This window comes from Pinus tabuliformis, chromosome 5_2, assembly GCF_031772625.1.
Source record: "Pinus tabuliformis cultivar Carrire ecotype Pingquan chromosome 5_2, CPIR1, whole genome shotgun sequence".
In the NCBI taxonomy this organism is placed as follows: Eukaryota; Viridiplantae; Streptophyta; class Pinopsida; order Pinales; family Pinaceae; genus Pinus; species Pinus tabuliformis.
The window spans coordinates 197,859,160-197,883,046 of record NC_142306.1 but is presented as its reverse complement, the minus strand read 5'-3'; the positions used below and the strand labels follow the sequence as shown (position 1 = coordinate 197,883,046).

Below are 23,887 nucleotides of genomic sequence, written 5' to 3'. Positions count from 1 at the left end.
ATGGTTGGTGTTTATGTCTCCTCTACTGCTCCATTGGTGTATCAACATTTATGGTCATTTCTCGGTTGCAACGTTACAACTGAGTTATTGTAACTTCGAAGAGGACCCAACCATCATATGCATAATTTTTCTCAAGATAATATTCCCCTGTTTTTGGTCGGTTTTTCTTATTGTGGGTCATAACTCCTAAATCACAGGTATTGAATGGAGACACTCTATTTGTCTTAGGACTTTATGGGGAAACTCTGTTTTGCATTGCAAATTTGAGTATATTTTAGATCGAGCAAGAGATTTTTTGTATTTAAATATTTATCGATTCAAATATAGATTCTGGATTCACTCCAGGTAGATTTTGATAGAATCTCAATGATAGGAGATTCAAAACATTTGTATGCTTTTAATTTATGTTCAAATTTGCAGCGAAAACTTACAATCAAATATTTCTATGACATTTTTCTCTCTTGTTTTCAATCTTTTATTAAATAAACATTATGGTGTAAAGCATATTACAAAAACCTTAAAAGTTTGGTGGGATTCATGAATTGGAAAAACCGAGTTAGTACTAGAATTTGCTTACAGATATGCACATAGGTATAGGATGGTATTATGGGTTGGTGGAGAAGCTCGATACCTGAGATAGAACTATTTGAATCTGTCTCGATTACTTGGGTTGGATGTGAGTAATGAGACACATATTGCCTCATAGAAAGGTAGGAATAAGACATTTGAGGAGCAGGAAATGGAAGCCTTGCAGAGAGTGAGAAAGGAGCTCAATAGAGAGATTCCTTACCTTCTCGTGATTGACAATTTGGAGAGTGAGAGAGATTTGTGGGACAGTCGGGACCTTTTTGAGCTTCTTCCATGTTTTGGTGGAACAACGCATGTGATAATTTCTACTCGACTCTCCTGTGCGATGAATCTAGATCCAGTGAGGTTGTCATACTTATCAAGTGTGGAAGCTATGTCTTTGATGAAGGGAAAGAGGAGGGATTTTTCAGTAGTGGAGCTTGAAGCGCTAAGAAAAATTGAAGAAAGGTTGGGTCGGTTAACATTAGGCATCGGGATCGTTGGTTCCATCCTATCAGAGCTTCCCATTACACCTTCGAGACTCCTTGATACCATTGATAGGGTGTCCTTGAGAGATACGTTATGGAGTATTCGAGAAGATTCAACTTTAAGAAGTCATCCCTTTCGTATGCAGCTTCTGGATGTATGCTTCAACATTCATGATCATGCAAATAAACCAAAGAAATTAGCTACCAGGATGTTATTGGTTGGTGCTTGGTTTGCTCCTTACCCTATCCCTGTCTCTCTTCTTTCAAATATAGCGCACAAGGCTACTGAAAGAGGAAGTGGATTGCAGCTACAGAAGAAATGCCTGCATGCAATTGGTTGTTGTTGTAGGGTATCTCAGATAAGAAAATCAGAATCAGAAGCATCAACTATGTTGATCAGATTTGGTATTGCAAGAAGTAGCACTAGAGAGGGATGGATTAACATGCATGAGATGATTCAGTTATATGTGAGAAAAAAAGGAGGCAACTCTGCTGCCAGAGCTATGTTCCAAGGTGTTGGTAGCAGAGGGGCAATCTCCCTACATTCAGAGCATTTATGGGCAGCTTGTTTTCTTGTATTTGGATTTGGAAATGACCCAATGATTGTAGAACCTAAGGTATTTGAATTACTTTCCTTCATTAAAAGAGTAGCAATTCCATTCGCACTTCATTCTTTTACTTCCTTCTCAAGATGCCAAGCAGCTTTAGAACTTCTACGTATCTGCACCTGTGCCTTGGAGGCTGTTGAAGAGTCCTTTGTTTCTCAAGTGCAAAATTGGTTGGATAAATCCACATGTTGGAGAATGCTTGGTCGCACTGATACTAAATTGGATGAGTATCTCTGGAAAAATTTAACCTTCTGAAGGCTTTGCTTTTGGAAATGAGGGCAAAACTAATGCTCAAAGGTGGACTATATGATGGAGGGGAGGATCTCTGCAGAACCTACATCAGTATCAGAACGGTAATGTTGGGTGCAGATCATCCTGACACCATAGCTGCTCAGCAGACACTGGCCAAACTTGTCAGATACCAAACAAATATTAGAGTAGGGTAGATGATAAGTTTGATTAATGTAGTTGACATACAACTGTGGAATATGCAGGCAACATTTCGGTGCTCACCAAGTCATTCCCCTGTCATATGTTTATTATTGAAATATTATTCGAAAAATTTTGCATGTTGTTTTATTCCGTTCCTCTATTTTTTAAGAAAATTCACTATGCTTTGTAGAGGATATCACTAATTCAAATGTGGTACAATTCAAAGGGCTTCTTCTACTAAAAAAAAAGATTATGGAGGACCATCAGATTGCCAAAGGACAAATTAAATTGTGAGCGGGGGATGATTGTAAGTCGTGACATTTTTTTATTCTTCTTTTACTTCCATGTATTTCCTACTTATTTAGTGAATATTGGGAAAAAGTTAGATGTTGCTGGCTACAATTTTGTTCATTTGTATGCTTTTAATTTATGTTCAATTTTGTAGTGAAAACTTACAATCAAATATTTCTATGACATTTTTCTCTTTTGTTTTCAATCTTTTATTAAATAAACATAATGGTGTAAGTCATATTACAAAAAGCTTAAAAGTTTGGTGGAAGATTACGGAAAACCATCAGATTGCCAAAGGACAAATTAAATTGTGAGCGGGGGATGATTGTAAATTCTAGGGATGATTGAAGAATTGGATTGAAGTTCATTGAATTCTGAGTTGGGATGATTGGGATGATTGAATTCTGAAGTTCACCCTTGCACAAGCCAATTGCAATGTCTTGGTAGTCTTTGAAACCAAATCCTCGCGCACCCTCAGGTAAGGTTTGATCTACAACCAAACCCTCAGGTAAGGTTTGATCTGCAACCAAACCCTCACACAACCTCATGCAAGGTCCAACCATTAAATATATTGTATTCAAAATTATTGGGTTCATCAAGAAATTTAATTCCTACTTCCTTATCACAGTGTGAGCAATGGCCATGGTGACCCTTGGTCTCAACCCACAGGTAATTCTGATTTCATCTTTCTATTAGTTATGCTACACATATTTCCAGGTCTGGCAATCAACTCATTCGCTGCTTCTCAACTGCAGGTAAACTTGTTGGCAGAATTACCTAAAGGAAAGGTTTCATGTTTGCTCGAAATTCCTAGGTTCTCACACAACCCTCTGACATGTATGTTGGAGGTTGTCCATTATTGGTCAAACCCTCCAAGGTTCTAGTTGCTTATATATGATTTTCAGTTCTTTGAGAACTATATATAGGGATTTGCTATCTACCACAGTTGCCATGGGATTTTTGGATTGTTCGAGGAAATTTACCCTCAAAGGAATTTTCTCTTTACTTAGATTTATGTATTATACTCCTGTTAAGTTTCTCAGAAAGTGTACTCACATGAACTTGAGACCTGTAGTTTTTATGAGCACTGGGATTGTTTTATGACTGATAATGCCATTTAAAAAGAGATCAATAAAATTTTCTTTTTTATAAACTACTTAACAAAGCTTTCATGAAATCATAAGTCGTTCTGAATTTTCTCACTACAGTCAATCAATTTATAATATAGTTATTCAGTGCTAATGTTAGTAGTCGTAATTCTCCAGTCCTTCTCTGCTATATTTTTAAAGGGTTTTGAGCATGCATGCAATTATGATTATATTTTTTTTATATTACTCCTACGCCTTAGGGTCTTATACAAAGGCCTCCCTCTGTAACATATTAGTGTTCTTAATTCGCCGAGTTGAACAAATCCGGAAATGGATTCTAAAAATGGAATAAGATTATCTGAAATTTTGATGTATGCCATTTTCCTGGCAGTTAACACTACTATATGGACAGCTATGTTATACTTTTGTTTGTTTAAGGGTAGTTAGCCCAACTTCGACTTTACTATTTATTTATGTAGTTATGCATGGCGACCCTAGGTCTCAGCCCCACAGGTAATTCTGATTTCATCTTTCTATCAATTATGCTACACATATTTCCAGGTCTGAAAATCAACTCACTCGCTGCTTCTCAACTACAAGTAAACTTGTTGGTAGAATTACCTAAAGGAAAGGTTTCACGTTTGCTCAAAATGTCCAGGTTCTCACACAACCCTCTGACATGTATGTTGGAGGTTGTCCATTATTGGTCAAAACCTCCAAGGTTCCAGTTCTCTTCTTATAAATTTTCCTTTTATAAAATTTTTGACAAAGCTTTCCATGAAATCATAAGTCGTTCTGAATTTTCTCCTCGCTGCAGTTAGTCAATTTCTAATATAATTATTCAGTGATAATGTTAGCAGTTGGTCCTTCTCTGCTGGATTAGTCCAACCATTAAATATATTGTATTCAAAATTACTGGGTTCATCAAGAAATTTAATTCCTGCTTCCTTATCGCAGCATAATCAATGGCCATGGCGACCCTAGGTCTTCATCGATAATTGTTTGCAAAGCTCTAGTTTCTTCTTTCTATAATGGTCAGTGTTTATGTCTCCTCTACTATTCCATTGGTGTATCAACATTTATGGTCATTTCTCGGTTGCAACGTTACAACTGAGTTATTTTAACTTCGAAGAGGACCCAACCATCATATGCATAATTTTTTTGAAGATGTTATTCCCCTGTTTTTGGTCATTTTTTCTTATTGTGGGTCATAACTCCTAAATCACAGGTATTGAATGGAGACACTCTGTTTGTCTTAGGATTTTATGGGGAAACTCTATTTTGCATTGCAAATTTGAGTATATTTTAGATCGAGCAAGAGATTTTTTGTACTTAAATATTTAGCGATTCAAATATAGATTCTGGATTCACTCCAGGTAGATTTTGATAGAATCTCAATGATAGGAGATTCAAAACATTTGTATGCTTTTAATTTATGTTCAAATTTGCAGTGAAAACTTACAATCAAATATTTCTATGACATTTTTCTCTCTTGTTTTCAATCTTTTATTAAATAAACATTATGGTGTAAAGCATATTACAAAAAACTTAAAAGTTTGGTGGGATTCAAGAATTGGAAAAACCGAGTCAGTATTGGAATTTGCTTACATATATGCACATAGGTATAGGATGGTATTATGGGTTGGTGGAGAAGCTCGTTACCTGAGACAAAACTATTTGAATCTGTCTCGGTTACTTGGGTTGGATGTGAGTAATGAGACACATATTGCCTCAGAGAAAGGTGGGAATAAGACATTTGAGGAGCAGGAAATAGAGAGATTCCTCACCTTCTTGTGATTGACAATTTGGAGAGTGAGAGAGATTCGTGGGACAATCGAGACCTTTTGGAGCTTCTTCCATATTTTGGTGGAACAACGCATGTGGTAATTTCTACTCGACTCTCCTGTGTGATGAATATAGATCCAGTGAGGCTGTCATACTTATCAAGTGTGGAAGCTATGTCTTTGATGAAGGGAAAGAGGAGGGATTTTTCAGTAGTGGAGCTTGATGCACTAAGAACAATTGAAGAAAGGTTGGGTCGGTTAACATTAGGCCTCGGGATCGTTGGTTACATCCTATCAGAGCTTCCCATTACACCTTCTAGACTCCTTGATACCATTAATAGGGTGTCCTTGAGAGATATGTTATGGAGTATTTGAGAAGATTCAACTTTGAGAAGTCATCCCTTTCGTATGCAGCTTCTGGATGTATGCTTCAACATTATTGATCATGCAAATAAACCAAAGAAATTAGCTACCAGGATGTTATTGGTTGGTGATTGGTTTGATCCTTACCCTATCCCTATCTCTCTTCTTTCAATTGCAGCGCACAAGGCTCCTGAAAGAGCAAGTGGAATGCAGCTACAGAAGAAATACCTGCATGGAATTGGTTGCTGTTGTAGGGTATCTCAGATAAGAAAATCAGAAGCAGAAGCATCAACTATGTTGATCAGATTTGATATTGCAAGAAGTAGCACCAGAGAGGGATGGATTAACATGCATGAGATGATTCGGTTATATGCGAGAAAAAAAGGAGGCAACTCTGCTGCCAGAGCTATGTTCGAAGGTGTTGGTAGCAGAGGGGCAATCTCCCTACATTCATAGCATTTATGGGCAGCTTGTTTTCTTGTATTTGGATTTGGAAATGACCCAGTGATTGTAGAACCTAAGGTATCTGAATTACTTTCCTTCATTAAAAGAGTAGCAATTCCATTGGCACTTCATTCTTTTACTTCCTTCTCAAGATGCCAAGTAGCTTTATAACTTCTACCTATCTGCACCTGTGCCTTGGAGGCTGCCGAAGAGTCCTTTGTTTCTCAAGTGCAAAATTGGTTGGATAAATCCACATGTTGGAGAATGCTTGGTCGTGCTAATACTAAATTGGATGAGTATCTCTAGCAAAATGTAACCTTCTGAAGGCTTTGCTTTTGGAAATGAGGGCAAAACTAATGCTCAGAGGTGGACTATATGATGGAGGGGAGGATCTCTGCAGAACCTGCATCAATATCAAAACTGTAATGTTGGGTGCAGATCATCCTGACACCATAGCTGCTCAGCAGATACTGGCCAAACTTGTCAGATACCAAACAAATATTAGAGTTGGGTAGATGATAAGTTTGATTAATGCAGTTGACATACAACTGTGGAATATGCAGGCAACATTTCGGTGCTCACCAAGTCATTCCCCTGTCATATGTTTATTAGTGAAATATTATTCGAAAAATTTTGCATGTTGTTTTATTCTGTTCCTCTATTTTTAAGGAAAATTCACTATGCTTTGTAGAGGATATCACTAATTCAAATGCGGTACAATTCAAAGGGCTTCTTCTACTAAAAAAAAGATTATGGAGGACCATCAGATTGCCAAAGGACAAATTAAATTGTGAGCGGGGATGATCGTAAGTCGTGACATTTTTTTTTCTTCATTTACTCCCATGTATTTCCTACTTATTTAGTGAATATTGGGAAAAAGTTAGATGTTGTTGGCTACAATTTTGTTCATTTGTATGCTTTTAATTTATGTTCAATTTTTTAGTGAAAACTTACAATCAAATATTTCTATGAAATTTTTCTCTTTTGTTTTCAATCTTTTATTAAATAAACATAATGGTGTAAATCATATTACAAAAAACTTAAAAGTTTTGTGGAAGATTACGGAGAACCATGAGATTGCCAAAGGACAAATTAAATTGTGAGCGGGGGATGATTGTAAATTATGGGGATTGAAGTTCATTGAATTCTGAGTTGGGATGATTGGGATGATTGAATTCTGAAATTCACCCTTGCGCAAGCCAATTGCAATGTCTTGGTAGCCTTTGAAACCAAATCCTTGTGCACCCTCAGGTAAGGTTTGATCTACAACCAAACCCTCACACAACCTCATGCAAGGTCCAACCATTAAATATATTGTATTCAAAATTATTGGGTTCATCAAGAAATTTAATTCCTGCTTCCTTATCACAGCGTGAGCAATGGCCATGGTGACCCTTGGTCTCAACCCATAGGTAATTCTGATTTCATCTTTCTATCAGTTATGCTACACATATTTCCAGGTCTGGCAATCAACTCACTCGTTGCTTCTCAACTACAGGTAAAATTGTCAGCATAATTACCTAAAGGAAAGGTTTCATGTTTGCTCGAAATTCTGAGGTTCTCACACAACCCTTTGACATGTATGTTGGAGGTTTTCCATTATTGGTCAAACCCTCCAAGGTTCCAGTTGCTTATATATGATTTTCAGTTCTCTAAGAACTATAGATAGGGATTTGCTATCTACCACAGTTGCCATGGGATTTTTGGATTGTTCGAGGAAATTTACCCTCAAAGGAATTTTCTCTTTACTTAGATTTATGTATTATACTCCTGTTAAGTTTCTCAGAAAGTGTACTCGCATGAACTTGAGACCTGTAGTTTTTATGAGCACTGGGATTGTTTTATGACTGATAATGCCATTTAAAAAGAGATCAATAAAATTTTCTTTTTATAAACTACTTGACAAAGATTTCCATGAAATCATAAGTCGTTCTGAATTTTCTCACTACAGTCAATCAATTTATAATATAGTTATTCAGTGCTAATGTTAGCAGTCGTAATTCTCCAGTCCTTCTCTGCTGGATTTTTAAAGGGTTTTGAGCATTCATGCAATTATGATTATATTTTTTTTATATTACTCCTACGCCTTAGGGTCTTATATAGAGGCCTCCCTCTGTAACATATTAGTGTTCTTAATTCGCTGGGTTGAACAAATCCAGAAATGGATTTTAAAAATGGAATGAGGTTATCTGCAATTTTGATGTATGCCATTTTCCTGGCAGTTTACACTACTATATGGACAACTATGTTATACTTTTGTTTGTTTAAGGGTAGTTAGCCCAACTTCGACTTTACTATTTCTTTATGTAGTTATGCATGGCGACCCTAGGTCTCAGCCCCACATGTAATTCTGATTTCATCTTTCTATCAGTTATGCTACACATATTTCCGGGTCTAGAAATCAACTCACTCGCTGCTTCTCAACTGCAGGTAAACTTGTCGGTAGAATTACCTAAAGGAAAGGTTTCACGTTTGCTCAAAATGCCCAAGTTCTCACACAACCCTCTGACATGTATGTTGGACGTTGTCCATTATTGGTCAAACCCTCCAAGGTTCCAGTTCTCTTCTTATAAATTTTCTTTTTATAAAATTCTTGACAAAGCTTTCCATGAAATCATAAGTCGTTCTGAATTTTCTCTTCTCACTACAGTTAGTCAATTTCTAATATAATTATTCAGTGCTAATGTTAGCAATCGGTCCTTCACTACTGGATTGGTCCAACCATTAAATATATTGTATTCAAAATTACTGGGTTCATCAAGAAATTTAATTCCTGCTTCCTTATCGCAGCGTAAGCAATGGCCATAGCGACCCTAGGTCTTCATCGATAATTGTTTGCAAAGCTCTGGTTTTTTCTTTCTATAATGGTCGGTGTTTATGTCTCTTATACTGCTCCATTGGTGTATCAACATTTATGGTCATTTCTCGGTTGCAACGTTACAACTGAGTTATTTTAACTTTGAAGAGGACCCAACCATCATATGCATAATTTTTAACTTCGAAGAGGACCCAACCATCATATGCATAATTTTTGTCAAGATGTTATTCCCCTGTTTTTGGTCAGTTTTTCTTATTGTGGGTCATAACTCCTAAATCACAGGTATTGAATGGAGACACAATGTTTGTCTTAGGATTTTATGGGGAAACTCTATTTTGCATTGCAAATTTGAGTATATTTTAGATCGAGCAAGAGATTTTTTGTATTTAAATATTTAGCGATTCAAATATAGATTCTGGATTCGCTCCAGGTAGATTTTGATAGAATCTCAATGATAGGAGATTCAAAACATTTGTATGCTTTTAATTTATGTTCAAATTTGGAGTGAAAACTTACAATCAAATATTTCTATGACATTTTTCTCTCTTGTTTTCAATCTTTTATTAAATAAACATTATGAAATAAACATTATGGTGTAAAGCATATTACAAAAAACTTAAAAGTTTGGTGGGATTCAGGAATTGGAAAAACCGAGTTAGTACTGGAATTTGCTTACAGATATGCACAAAGGTATAGGATGGTATTATGGGTTGGTGGAGAAGCTCGTTACCTGAGACAAAACTATTTGAATCTGTCTTGGTTACTTGGGTTGGATGTGAGTAATGAGACACATATTGCCTCATAGAAAGGTAGGAATAAGACATTTGAGGAGCAGGAAATGGAAGCCTTGAAAAGAGTGAGAAAGGAGCTCAGTAGAGAGATTCCTTACCTTCTTGTGATTGACAATTTGGAGAGTGAGAGAGATTGGTGGGATAGTCGGGACCTTTTGGAGCTTCTTCCACGTTTTGGTGGTGTTATCACCAAAATAGGACCCTGATAGGCTGCTGATCAGACTATCTTAGTGTAACTATTTCAAACCAATATTTTAGCTAAGGCTTAGCCTCCTCAGCCTGAGAGGACTCTCTCAAAGGGTTAATGATTTTGATTAAAGATATGGATAGATGGCTAGTTCTATGGTTTGTGATTGTATATGTTTATAGGTTGAAAGATGAAGGCTGGCTACCATTGGGCTATGGAGTCAAAGTATGTTTCAGTACCATAGCAAGATCAACTTAACATGAAGTCAGGGCATAGAAAGTTTTTATACATCAACAAAACAAAGATACAATGCAAAGAAACACAGTTTATAAATACATGAAGGAAGTTAGAGCATCATTGATGAGTTCTAAGTAACATGTATTCATACCACTGCAAGTAAGTGAAAGAGGAAATCCATGAGACAATAGGACATAAAAAACTCTCTTTGAATCCTGAGTAGTGAAGCCAAAACATTCTACCTAGCATGGAAGTCAAGGCATTATAGAGTTCAAGTGCAGAAATGCAAATATAAAACAGTGAAACACAGTTAGTTTATCTATGAAGGAAATCAGAGCATCATTGGTGAATTCTGAGTATCATAAGTAAACACCACTGCAATGTAAGTATTGGAAGATGCCATCAAAACAAGAAAATACAAGAAATCTTCATGAATCTTGAGTTGTCTAAGTAGAAATTCTGCATTAGGTTAAAAATATACACAGTCTGCACATAGAGCAGCAGCTGAGCCAAAAAGTCTCCAACCCTTTGCTAATTCGACCTCTTGCTCTATATAAAGCATTTACAACATGGATTCCCTCATCACTCATCAAGAGAATTCGAATTTGCTATGATTGACACCTTTTCTAACCATAAAACAAACTATTAAATACAAATGACAAGCTAACTAGCAGTCTTAGAGTCCTAATACAATTAGGAGTGTAACTCCTTATTATGATTAAAACAACCTTATCTAAACATTGAAATAATTATTTGACAGCTGCAACCTCATGAAGTCGAATTTCATGAAGCCTCCCACGTTGTCACCTTACTGCTGATGACAAACCCTAGAAATTAGGGAACATGTTTCCCTGTTTTTATGTTTAGGATCCTTGAAAATTGGCACGTGGGACAAAGACTTTATCTTCTCATCCATGAAATATTTTATGAAACTGAAGGAGGTTTTTGTAGTCCATTCTGTCTAGAACAAAAAAATCTCTTGGTTTTTTAAAGCACTTCTCCAGCTGTCCAGAATCTGTCCTTGAAAAATAGGTGTAAAACAGGAAAAATTTGTTCTCTGAAATTAGGGTTTCAAAGAAATATTAGTATCTCCCAACTGAAAACACTTATGAAGAAAGTGAGATAGGTTATTATATCTGGAGAGTTGATGAATAGAAACCTCCTTCAAAATTCCAAAATACCTTTTCTTGTGACCAGAAAATGATCTTGAAAAAGACTGCTCAAACCAGAAGACAAAGCTTGACTTTCAGCAGTTTTGTAGCACAAGTTTAACCATAAATTCCTCCCACCTCAGAAAGAATTTGAAGAAACTGAAAGAGGTTTTTGTAGTTAAGTATGTTAGGAAGAAAATCCTCTTTCAGTTTTGAAAATTGAGTTCTCAGCTACTCAGGAACCCTTCTGGAAGTTGACTAGTAAAAGCAAAAAACAGAGTCTTTTATGTTGAAACAGGCTGCTTCAGGGGTTTCGTAGCGCGCTACGAAAACTCCTAGTTTAGAATCCCCAATTTCGTAGCACAACCTGTGCAAATTTTGGGTTTTTCGCTACAAAAACTCCTAGACTGAGTTTTGCACTACGAAAGCCTTGACACATGGAACTTATGTGTGATGTGGGACCAGTGATAGGCAAGAACATAGTGTTGAACCTATTTGACCATACCAACAAGACTATATTTTAGATCTTAGACTCTAAAACAACCATGGAAAGACTAGAACAAGACTAACATCAATCCTTTGGAATCAAACTGATGTCAAAACACATGGTGAGGCTTCTAGGACATGGAATGAGGCTGTGAATTTTTTTTTGGAAAAGAGAATGACACTTATTGAGATGAGATGACTCAAAACCTATAATACTATGACTAGAAACAAAGAAAACTTTCCAAAGCTTAGAAACAAAAATTTTAGGGTGATAACAGTTGGAACAACGCATGTGATAATTTCTACTCGACTCTCTTATGTGATGAATCTAGATCTAGTGAGGTTGTCATACTTATCAAGTGTGGAAGCTATGTCTTTGATGAAGGGAAAGAGGAGGGATCTTTCAGTAGTGGAGCTTGATGCGCTAAGAAAAATTGAAGAAAGGTTGGGTCGGTTAACATTAGGCCTCGAGATTGTTGGTTCCATCCTATTAGAGCTTCTCATTACGCCTTCTAGACTCCTTGATACCATTAATAGGGTGTCCTTGATAGATATGTTATGGAGTATTTGAGAAGATTCAACTTTGAGAAATCATCCCTTTCCTATGCAGCTTCTGGATATATGCTTCAACATTCTTGATCATGCAAATAAACCAAAGAAATTAGCTACCAGGATGTTATTGGTTGGTGCTTGGTTTTCTCCTTACCCTATCCCTATCTCTCTTCTTTCAATTACAGCGCACAAGGCTCCTGAAAGAGCAAGTGGATTGCATCTACAGAAGAAATGCCTGCATGCAATTGGTTGTTGTTGTAGGGTATCTCAAATAAGAAAATCAGAAGCAGAAGCATCAACTATGTTGATCAGATTTGGTATTGCAAGAAGTAGCACCAAAGAGGGATGGATTAACATGCATGAGATGATTCAGTTATATGTGAGAAAAAAAGGAGGCAACTCTGTTGCTAGAGCTGTGTTCCAAGGTGTTGGTAGCAGAGGGGCAATCTCCCTACATTCAAAGCATTTATGGGCAGCTTGTTTTCTTGTATTTGGATTTGGAAATGACCCAGTGATTGTAGAACCTAAGGTATCTGAATTACTTTCATTCATTAAAAGAGTAGCAATTCCATTGGCACTTCATTCTTTTACTTCCTTCTCAAGATGCCAGGCAGCTTTAGAACTTCTACGTATCTGCACCTGTGCCTTGGAGGCTGTTGAAGAGTCCTTTGTTTCTCAAGTGTAAAATTGGTTGGATAAATCCACATGTTGGAGAATGATTGGTCGCGCTGATACTAAATTGGATTAGTATCTCTAGCAAAACGTAACCTTCTGAAGGCTTTGCTTTTGGAAATGAGGGCAAAACTAATGCTCAGAGGTGGACTATATGATGGAAGGGAGGATCTCTGCAGAACCTACATCAGTATCAGAACGGTAATGTTGGGTGCAGATGATCCTGACACCATAGCTGCTCAGCAGACACTGGCCAAACTTGTCAGATACCAAACAAATATTAGAGTTGGGTAGATGATAAGTTTGATTAATGTAGTTGACATACAACTGTGGAATATGCAGGCAACATTCCGGTGCTCACCAAGTCATTCCCCTGTCATATGTTTATTAGTGAAATATTATTCGAAAAATTATGCATGTTGTTTTATTCTGTTCCTCTATTTTTTAGGAAAATTCACTATGCTTTGTAGAGGATATCACTAATTCAAATGCGATACAATTCAAAGGGCTTCTTCTACTAAAAAAAAATATTATGGAGGACCATCAGATTGCCAAAGGACAAATTAAATTGTGAGCGGGGGATTATTGTAAGTCGTGACAATTTTTTTTTTTCTTCTTTTACTCCCATGTATTTCCTACTTATTTAGTGAATATTGGGAAAAAGTTAGATGTTGTTGGCTACAATTTTGTTCATTTGTATGCTTTTAATTTATGTTCAATTTTGTAGTGAAAAATTACAATCAAATATTTCTATGAAATTTTTCTCTTTTATTTTCAATCTTTTATTAAATAAACATAATGGTGTAAATCATATTACAAAAAACTTAAAAGTTTGGTGGAAGATTACAGAGAACCATCAGATTGCCAAAGGACAAATTAAATTGTGAGCGGGGGATGATTGTAAATTCTGGGGATGATTGAATAATTGGATTGAAGTTCATTGAATTCTGAGTTGGGATGATTGGGATGATTGAATTCTGAAGTTCACCCTTGCACAAGCCAATTGCAATGTCTTGGTAGTCTTTGAAACCAAATCCTCGCGCAACCTCAGGTAAGGTTTGATCTGCAACCAAACCCTCACACAACCTCATGCAAGGTCCAACCATTAAATATATTGTATTCAAAATTATTGGGTTCATCAAGAAATTTAATTCCTGCTTCCTTATCATAGCGTGAGCAATGGCCATGGCGACCCTTGGTCTCAACCCCACAAGTAATTCTAATTTCATCTTTCTATCAGTTATGCTACACATATTTTCGGGTCTGGAAATCAACTCACTCGCTGCTTCTCAACTGCAGGTAAACTTGTCGGCAGAATTACCTAAAGGAAAGGTTTCAAGTTTGCTCGAAATTCCCAGGTTCTCACACAACCCTCTGACATGTATGTTGGAGGTTGTTCATTATTGGTCAAACCCTCCAAGGTTCCAGTCGCTTATATATGATTTTTAGTTCTCTGAGAACTATAGATAAGGATTTGCTATCTAGCACAGTTGCCATGAGATTTTTGGATTGTTTGAGGAAATTTACCCTCAAAGGAATTTTCTCTTTACTTAGATTTACGTATTATACTCCTGTTAAGTTTCTCAAAAAGTGTACTCGCATGAACTTGAGACCTGTAGTTTTTATGAGCACTGGGATTGTTTTATGACTGATAATGCCATTTAAAAAGAGATCAATAAATTGAATGGAGACACCCTATTTGTCTTAGGATTTTATGGGTCAACTCCGTTTGTCATTGCATATTTGAGTAGATTTTAGATCGAGCGGGAGCTTTTTTGTATTTCAATATTTAGCAATTCAAATATAGATTCTGGGTTCACTCCAGACAGATTTTGATACAATCTCAATGATAGGAGATTCAAAACTATGCAAATGTAAAATATTTCTTATATAAAGGACAATTGGTTTTTTCTATTTGAAAAAAAAAATCAAATCAGAATTTAAAGCTTTGCAAACTTGCTCCCGACTGGAGATCACAACGATTGCAAAGTAATGTTCACAGTGTGCCTTTGTGGATGAGAGATTCCAAAACACACCGATAAAAGTTTAATCGTTGGATATTAATTAAATTGGATTATTGTTTTTGATGTAAATTGTGTGAGAGTGAAAGTAATTTCCATGTTTCAGCCAGACACTCCACTTATTATTTGGGACAAGAAGTTAAAGAAAAATTGTGTGCGATTGAAAGTAATGTCGGATATTTCTGATGGACACTCCACCCATCATCAAGAACCAATAAAATCTTTTTTAAGCAGCTTTATCATCTTTGTCCTGGATGATAAATGGAGTGTCTACCAGAAACTTTTGCCATTGCTTTTTCTCACACATAATTTACATAAAAAAACAACAATCCAACTTGAAGACGTTCCTTTTGCTGGCACGCGGTTTACATCCAGAAACAATAATCCAACTTGAATAGATATGGAAACCTGCATTTGCATAATAATTAAAATTGTTGAGTTAACAAAGCACTGAACCAAGGAGCTCGCTAAATGAAAGAGATACAACTCATCAAGTTCACCATAGATATGAGTATTCAACCGGAAAATCTTGCATAAATTATAAGATGATGGAGAAATTGAGAGGCTTATCTCAAATCAACAAATAAGAAGTGATAATTGGCAAAAAGATTAAAAACTTGAACATGAAATCAGACAAAATAAGAGAAACTACATTGCATTTTATTGAGTGAAGGAACGAATGCAGAAGATGTGATTACATGGTAGGAAGTGACTCTGCTGAGTATCTACAGACTTTCTAGATATAAACTTGATTTGCATATCAAATTTGTCAGACAGATGCACCTTTTTGGAATGAAATACAGAACTTGTCATCATGGAAGGAATAAGATTAGTTGGACTTCATGGAGAGAGAGGTGTGTCCAAGACTATAACTGTATTGTGTTTGCTAATGAAAATGGAATGAGAATATAGTATATCGGAGTAAGAGCATGACAGAAGGAAAATATATAGCAGTAGAAGTGCTAGAAGGAAAAGATATAGCAGTCAAAGTGTGCTCAATGTTCTCCAAACAATGAACTTACACTGCTATATCTTCTCCTCCTTGCAATTTTACCAACGATCGCCAATTCATAGAGCACTTGCCTGGTCTTCTGGCTAAACATGTATTGGTCACTTGGTTTTTGATATCCTCCAACCAATTATTTTATTGTGATCAAGAATGACATTCTTACATTTATTTCTCTGGCTCCAATTGAAATCAAAATCTACACAATTGAGCATGACAGATATTCAAGGGAAACTGCTCTGCTAGGGTCTAGTGCTTATAGAGATAGATCTAGATTATATAAAAAATATTTATTTCTTCTTTAGAATGTTTTTTAATCTAAATTCATGGGGAGTGAGTGAAAGCATATCTGACAATGTTATTAGGAGGCCCACTGATTTTGAATGGGACATCATTCTTTAGCTTTTATTCTTGTATGTTTCTTTCCAGATGAACACAGGTGAAAACCAATTACCGTCTCTTTCGAATTAATATAATTTACCAGGCAAACTCAATCAAGCATTTTGAATAATAAATCAGTGGGTTTCTTCTCAAAGAAAAAGTGAAGGATAAACCAGTAGCTCGAACTTTAATGAGAAGGATGGATCATGTAGGGAATAGTGGAAAGTGAAACCTTTGTCAATTTCCACCTTGTTGGTGTTGCCGAAATACCATAATAAGTGGTTTTGTTGGCACCTAAAGACATGCATTGAGAAGCTTCTTGTTGTGAAGAGTTATATTACATCTCTGTAATGAATAGACCTATTTCAAAAGAATGTCTGGCTTTTGACTTAAGTTATCTTTAGACATATGGTTGTCTTGTTCTTCAACTTCAGAGTTGTAATCATAAGTGATAGGGCTGAAGCATCCTCTTTGGCCATTTAAAATTGCAGCACTTATCAGGGTGGGTTCCATTACATGGTTTGATAGCTGTAATCATAAGCGATAGCGCTGAAGCATCTTCTTTGACCATTTAGAATTGCAGCACTGTAAAAACTGTGTCATATGATATATATGTTCCTTTCTAAGAGAAATCTGGAATAGCCATATCTCATACCTCTAATTATCAAGAAATCTTGCACTTCCTTAGCAAAGAAGGTTTTTTGAACGATAATGCCACCAACACTGTACCTAATGGATATTCATATCTTTGTTTGCAAACGTTCCTAGTGTCTTTGGGTGCCATTACATGGTTTGATAGCTATAATCATAAGTGATAGGGTTGAAGCATCCTCTTTGGCCATTTAAAATTGCAGCACTTATCAGGGTGGGTGCCATTGCATGGTTTGATAATTGTAATCATAAGTGATAGGGCTGAATCATCTTCTTTGGCCATTTAAAATTGCAGCACCTATCAGGGTGAACTAACCTACGAAAGGAAAATCAATCCAAGTGTTAATTTTAATGACTTAGCTACCTATGAGCCCTGTCTTTTGTGGAGACTCCTAGTCATATATGTAGATAGATCGATAGGTGTTAGTGTGAGAAACTAAACTGCATTTTATTGAGTGAAGGAATGAATGCAAAGGATGTGATTACATGGTAGGCCGTGACTGTGCCTAGTATCTACAAACTTTCTAGATATAAACTTGATTTTCATATCAAATTTGTCAGACATATGCACCTTTTTGGAAAGAAATCCAGAACTTGTCATCATGGAAGGAATAATATTAGTTGGACTTCATGGAGAGAGAGGTGTGCCCAGGACTATAGTTGTACTGTGTTTGCTAATGAAAATGGAATGAGATGATAGTATTTCGGAGTAGGAGCATGACAGAAAGAAAAGCTATAGCGGTAGAAGTTCTAGAAGGAAAAGATATAGCAGTCAAAGTCTGCTCAATGTTCTCCAAACAATGAACTTACATTGCTATATCTTCTCCACCTTGCAATTTTACCAATGATCGCTAATTCATAGAGAACTTGCCTAGCCTTCTGACTAAACATGTATTGGTCACTTCATTTTTAATATCCTCCAAACACTTGTTTTATTGTGATCAAGAATGACATTCTTACATTGCTTTCTCTGGCTCCAATTGAAATCAAAATCTACACAATTGAGCATGACAGATAGTCAAGGGAAACTGCTCTCTAGGACTTTCTAGAGAGCAGGAGCATGGCATAAGGAAAAGATATAGCAATAAAAGTGCCAGAAGGAAAAGATATTGCAGTCAAATTGCACTCATTGTTCTCCCAACAATGAGCTTTTACTGATATATATATTCCTCCTCGCAATTTTACCAATGATCACCAATCCAAAGAGCACTTGCCCAATCTTTTGATTAAACACGCACTGGTCACTTGGTTTCTGATCATCCACCCTTGCTTTCAATCATTTCCATTTACATGTCGCTATTCTTCCCCGCTCTATGCCTTACGGCGTTTCCTTTGCAACATTAGGTGCAAATGCTAGTTTAAAAAGTTGAAGTATACAATATAACAGTGAAAATTTCAAAAACATCTATTAAATGATTGTCATATACTAAACAAATGCATTGTTTAACACTAGAATAACTCATTGAGAGAATTTTTATGTTCATCCGTATACACAATTATACTTATTATATGATGTGTAACATACACTGAACTTTCATTAAAATCAAAATCTATATTAGAGTAAATCATATAAATTCCACATTACAAACCACATTTATGTTCGAAATGGAGTCATATACACACATTTTTTTAAATATATATTTATATCTTCGATTACTAGTTACTCCTAAAATAGAAAAAACCAAATTTTGCTTTGTAATAATTATTAAAAACATTTATTATTTTCAAACATCAATTAGTCATTAATCCAATCAAACTAAATTCTACAATGTAATAATTAATCACAATATTTGTTATTTGTTATTCTTTATGATACAAAGCTTTAAATATTATAATTTAATATTTACTCAAGTTTTCAATTGAAAAAACCTACCTTAAAAAAATTCATGAAAATATTTCTTGTAAATATATACCGTACATATATTTATATTTATCCTTTGTTTTTACAAATTTTATTAAAAGGTTCACTTTGGTAAAATATTTTATAATTGTGAATTGAAACCTGCTTTGCTCTTCTCTCCTGGTAAATTGAATATCGAAAATGGAACGTTGTATGTAATTTAAACGGGTAACCGCATGCAATTTCATGGATGTTAAAGGGTGTACAAAGAGCGGAACAAGGTGGAAAACTGATCTCTCTATAAACTGGATATGTTGAACCGAACTTCAAATTGGCGTATTAATTCACGAACCAAATCAAACCGTTGTATTTTCAAACTTTTAATGCCAATTCGCCTGTATTTGGTAACTATGCTGCAAAGATAGTAAACCAGCCCTTCAAGGGAAAAATGGAAAACTGGACATGGGTGAAAGAAAGAAGGTTGGCGAGGAGAGGCACTTGTAGATTGTTTCAAATCACTGCCCCCAATTCAAGTAGTAGGGGTATGCACTTATCTCCCTGGTTGATCAAAATGGCAAACAAAACATAATAGTGGCTATGAAGACAGTAAACCAACTCTTCAAGGGTAGCGCTTAATGGAAGGTGCCATGATGAAAAAAAAATGGTCATGGAAAGGACTAGAAAATGACTCGGTCATCCTCAGGTGAACCCTTAAGTTTTTGGCTCAAACCCCTATACGTTTACCAAGCAGTGCGGTTACCGGTCGGAACAAGCAAGCTAGGGATTGAGCACTCTATCCATCCTACCGAACAAGGTGGCATAGAACTATGGATTTCACTCTACTAGTAAAGTGTCAGAACTAGAGTTTTCTTACTGCCTTTCTCGATCAATTTAATTGAATTGATTCTCACTGAGGCCCAATAGCATAGTTGAAATAGGTATAGGAGAAAACATATTCAACCCCAAATAGGTAGGTATGTCTGGTAGGCAAGCATAAAGGGAACTGACAATAACTTATTCTTACCACAACCATGTTCCAAGTCCTAAAACCTCCTTTTCGTAAAAAAAAAATATATCTAGCTACTACTCACTAACTAATTTACATGTTTCGCAAGAAAAACCATAATTTATTTGTGAGAGGTATAGAATCTTGAACTCTCCCTGATCATAGGCCACATAGACTCGTCCTGCCACACCACGACGTAGGCGCTAAGATACACCTGAATCTCCAAACCGATATTAAACAATTCGATGCAGAGACATACCCGAATCTCCAAACCGCTATTGAACAATTCTATAGGAAGACACGTAGAGATACACCCAAAGCTCCAAACCAGTATTGAACAATTCAACGTAGAGATATACCCTGTAATAGCCCCAAGTCAAAATTTCATCTAATAAAAGTTAATAAAGGCAAAATAAGACCAAGGTCATGGGGCACGTATTCCAAGATGAATTTTGGGCAAAATATCCTAGTGTGCATCACTTGTTGTGTTTATGGCTAAGGGGAAATTGGCATAGGAAATAGAAAAGAGGCATTAATTAGCATATTATTTATGAAAATAAAGGAAAGTAGGAGAAAATGCAGCTGAAAGGTCACAGGTTGCATGTGAGGAGAAAAGTGAAGGAAAATTAAGGAAAATGAAGAAAGTAGAGGCATCAATAATAAAAAGACATCAGAGCATCTGTTTGTAGCCTTTTGTCTATTCAATTTTGGAGTTAGTCTTAGAGAGGAGAAGAGCACCAAGAGGAGAAGGACAAGGCAAGAAAAGGAAGGACAAGGTAAGCAAAGGAAGGACTAGGAAAGAAAATGAAAGGAAGTATCAAGCAAGTATCAAGCAAGGAAAGGTTGGATCAGGGAGCTTCAACATGAATACTTGCAAGTAACAGATTTCATGTATCGTTTCCTAGATGGTTTTGGCATGCTTGGTATATGCATGTGTGTATTTTGGTTTCATTGTTGTTAGCGGCATGGATTTTGTCGGTTTTTTTATAGTGGTTTCAGCTTTGCCTTACCATTTCCGGATATCAATGGTGTGATGGGATTCTTTCTCAGTTGAGCTATGAATTACCGGAAGGTTTTAGATCCGAGTGAGGTGGTTTCAGGAAAATACCAAGGGTTGGGGGTGGAGATGGTTTTTTTCTGGGAAGCCCTCAATAGGTGGGTGGAGACAGGAAAATTCCTCAAGGGATGGTGAAGGAATTATGAGGCATCCAAGCTTGATTTCATTATGTGATCTCATAGACGTTTTAGGTGAGATCACGATATGGTTAGGGTGGAGGTGGTTTAACCTATGGGTTCCATTTGTTTTTTATGGATGGTTTTATCCCATGAGATCCCACATTCATGCTTGGAATATGGGACCAGGGTGATTGGATGAAAGAAAGATTCGATTCAGCCCAATCTATGGTCGAGTTGTACGTGGAATTCCCTGACTTGGTTGTATTTTTCATATGGTTAATACGAGTTGAGTTCCTCTTTCTTTTAATGAGTAAATTTACTTGTTATTATGTGGCTTTAATGGTTGTTCTCTCATTGTTATTTATCTAGTATTTGTTGGTTATAAGCATGGTTAATTGATATATCTAAGTATGGCTCTTAACACATTTCTATTAATGAATGTCTGGATAATGAATTAAAAAACTAATTGGTGTTATTATAACTATTGTGAGAAGGCATTTTTCCTTCTTTTCTTTCCTCAGATAAGTTTTTAGATCATTATGTTCAGATTTGTATTCATGACCTATAGGTTGCATGTTCACCGTGTGTTTAATGGAATGATAGTCCCAGTTGGGAGAGATGAGGTCAAGTCTTGGTTCAAGTTTTAGTTCATAATATTTATTTCTATGTCATTTGTCATTTTTGGAAGTTTCACTAAGTTATGGGCAAAGGCCTGAGTCCTGGCCCTAAAAAAATGGCTTAGAATTCAGGGTTGCTGGCATAGAACTGATTAGAAAAGTCCACAGCCGCATGGAACCAGGCTTATCAATGCGACTAGAGGGCTATAGTCACTTGCATTCCTTGGAAAGGGAGCGACTGGGGCTCTAGGTCAGTGAAACAAAGATTCATCTCATGGGTTTGACACCTGGAGGGGTTGGGTTGCTCCTGGATGTTCTTTAGCACCTGAGGGAAGTCGGTAAGGTCTTAAGTTGTCGACTCCATTTCTTTAAGGTCATATAGGAGGTTGAGTCTTATCATAATGACCCTCAACTCATGTTTACCCTGGCAAGCCAGTGAAAGTGGGTAAATGTGGGAGGTGGCGGATTACACGGTGGTATCAAAGCGCATTGCGCTCTCTTTGGGTAAAATATGATGTTGTCATGGCTATGGTTGCCATGCACGGGGTCATTGTGTACAGTTGGTATGGTCATGCATGATGTTGTTGTATTGATATGAGTATTATTATATATGTATCATGCTAATGTGGATTGATCTTGGAGATGAGATGAGCCTCCCCTAAACATCAATGAGGTATGGTTTTGATTTTGGTATCTATTTGGTTTATCTGACATTGCCTACTTGTAGGAAGAAGAAAAGAAAATATGACAAGTAAAATGGTAGACTACAGTTCCTGTGACTCACCCTACAGATCAGTTGGGTAGCAAGGAGGAGATCATTCTCCTGGTATAATAGATACATTGAGGATTTTAAGGGCAGAGATTAGAAGTTGCAAAGCAGACAATGATAGGCTGGTTGAGGCTCAAGAAAGGCTTGCAACGGCTCATGAGAAGCAGGTAGAGGACAATGTAGTGATTCTTCAAAGCTTGTCAGAGTTGCAGAAACAGGGACAATTGAGGATCAGTCAAGCGTAGGAAGAGAAGGCTAATGGAGCCTCTGGTAGCAGGTCTGGGTCCGGATACAAGTTTGATATAGGGGATACAGTTAGAGGTGGAAGATCAATAGATACACCTGACAAGAGGACCAGTATGTATGAGTATCATTTTAGTTCTTCATCCAGGATACATCATCACAGTCACCACCATCATCATCCTTATAGGAGGGGTGAGTACTTACCTGAGGAATTCAAGAAAGTCAAGACGCTTACATTTGATGGAGAGATGAAGAAGGAAGAAGATGCAAAGGCATGGTTGCTTGGGATGAATAAATTCTTTATATTGCACAGTGATTCAGAGAACATGAAAGCCAAGATAGCCACCTTTAGTCTCAAAGGGAAAGCATATATTTGGTGGGAATATGTAAAGAATGTCAAAGGAATTGAGGAAGATGATTTGATATGAGATGAGTTTGAGAGACTCTTCAAGAAGAAGTACTTGTTGGAGAGGTACTATGATGACAAATATAAGGAGTTTTATGAGATGTAGATGGGTTCTATAACAGATGATGAGTACACTAGCAGGTTCCTGGAGCTATTGAGGTATGTACCTTATCTCAAGGATGAGAAGGCTAAGATCCAGAGATTCATCAATGGGATTCCAGCATCATATAGAGATCGAATTGAGTTTGATGAGCCAATATCATTGGCGGAAGCCATCTGAAAGCTAAAGCATCGTTATGAGCAGTCAAATGCAAAGTTGAGCCTAAGCATGACTTGAAATGAAATGAGAAATTTAAAGGGAAGTGGCCAACGAAGAGGGGAATACCTCGGGATGCAAGTGAGAAAGAAAATGTGGTTCCTTACAAGAAGTTCAATGCAGTTGAGAAGGGACATGGCTTGCAGCTTGGAGAGAAGTAGAAACGAGGTTATGGTAGAGGACTGTTGCAGTGTTGGATATCATCGAGGGAAGGATTTTCCATTATACCAGGGTGGTAGGCCTCATGTATATAGTGCTCATGAGGCGCAGATAGTTGGGGATGTTGGTCATAGCATTTCTGGGATTTATGCAGCTGTGGACAATAAGCAGACAAATCATCAAGCATCCATTCTTGAGATGGAAGGTAAGCTCTATGGTCAAGTTTTTTCTATTTTGATTTATCCTAGATCTAATTATAGCTATGTTAATCCTGACCTAGTGGATAAGTGTGGCTTAAGAAAAGAAGTGCATGCAGATTCTTGGTTGGTGCAATTGG

The 23,887-nt window shown here is 36.7% G+C and overlaps 1 protein-coding gene across 1 annotated transcript; it reads left to right on the top strand.

The window, feature by feature from the left end:
* Positions 1-739: 739 nt before the first annotated feature.
* LOC149158243 (uncharacterized) lies at positions 740-1,918 on the top strand. The gene has a single exon (XM_089433930.1). It carries the CDS (start codon positions 740-742, stop codon positions 1,916-1,918), a length of 1,179 nt encoding a protein of 392 aa, XP_089290056.1.
* Positions 1,919-23,887: the final 21,969 nt, after the last annotated feature.